Genomic DNA, 1,077 nt, shown 5'->3' on the forward strand with positions numbered 1-1,077 from the left:
TTCCTGGTTTGCCCTTCACTATCGGTGGTAGGACCACTTTATCTAACACCTCTGTTGGAAGATCCCATGTAGTTTCATCATGAAGTGGATTAACTGGCACTTCATATGTCTTATTGAAGTATTCCTTGGTGTAATAGGCAGAACAATATTTGGGTGCTTCCATGTGTGTGTAGTCCAATACTGCCATAGCATGTAGACAAGGAATCTTATCCACTTGAAATCGTTTGCACGAGCATTATCTTTTTTGCATGCAAACTATGTTTCGCCTTTGTTCAACATCCATTACTACATATACATAATCGGTTGAAGGCTTCACCTAAATTTAAATAGATATCACTAGTAAAACTAAAACAGAGATATGACAAGTATTAATGCATTTTTGTCAAAGTATGTTACTCTGGCGTATGAAGTAAGACATGATAAAAGAATATTTACCATCATCTTCTGCGACAAATAGCTATTTTCCTTCAGAACTTCATGATATTTTTTTCCTATGCCAATAAATGTACTCATTGCAGTCATTCTATTTGTATTATTCCATTCCATAACTAAATTCATCATGTAATCTGGCAAACTCATGATTGGTAGCTCTCTTGCCTCTCTGTTCCTTGCATTGAGTGACTCGGCAATATTTAAAGTCATCACCATGGATCTATTAACAGTGGAATGCACTATAGACCACTTTTCATAACCAACTTGGAATAGGTAACCCCTTACCCTCTTATCAATGTTGTCCATATCTTACATGAGGCGATTAAAATCTTCAATTTTGTATGCTCTGTCCATTGCAAAAAAAACTTCCCTCAGCTGGTCATAGTTCTTCTTGAACTGCTTCTTTATGTTATTCCAAAGATGAAATATGCATACACAGTGAGATACCTCTAGATACACAATTGAAGCACCCCTCAATATGCTTGCATGACGACCCGATACGATGCACATCCTTTCCCTTTCCCCAAAAGTCTATCTAAACATTTCAAAAAAATCATTCCCAAGAAGCATCATTTCAGAATCTACAACAGCGTATGCTAGTGGAAAAATTTTACCTGGTTAAGCAAATAAGAAAGCATCCACATG

At 36.5% G+C, this 1,077-nt stretch overlaps 1 protein-coding gene across 1 annotated transcript; it reads right to left on the reverse strand.

Annotated features, from left to right (window-relative positions):
- Positions 1-235: 235 nt before the first annotated feature.
- LOC138889386 (uncharacterized) lies at positions 236-738 on the reverse strand. The gene is made up of 2 exons (XM_070172690.1): positions 436-738; positions 236-316 (listed from the first exon to the last, which is right to left on the reverse strand). The coding sequence occupies exons 1-2, from the start codon at positions 736-738 to the stop codon at positions 236-238; spliced, it is 384 nt and encodes a 127-aa protein (XP_070028791.1).
- Between the last annotated feature and the right edge of the window lie 339 nt (positions 739-1,077).

Source organism: Nicotiana sylvestris, chromosome 4 (assembly GCF_000393655.2).
Source record: "Nicotiana sylvestris chromosome 4, ASM39365v2, whole genome shotgun sequence".
Classification (NCBI taxonomy): domain Eukaryota; kingdom Viridiplantae; phylum Streptophyta; class Magnoliopsida; order Solanales; family Solanaceae; genus Nicotiana; species Nicotiana sylvestris.

Coding starts and splice junctions, on each gene's coding strand:
- LOC138889386 (XM_070172690.1), bottom strand. CDS start 738: ATGGACAACATTGATAAGAGGGTAAGGGGTTACCTATTCCAAGTTGGT. Junction 317..435: donor ATTTGTCGCAGAAGATGATG/GTAAATATTCTT, acceptor ATTTAAATTTAG/GTGAAGCCTTCAACCGATTA.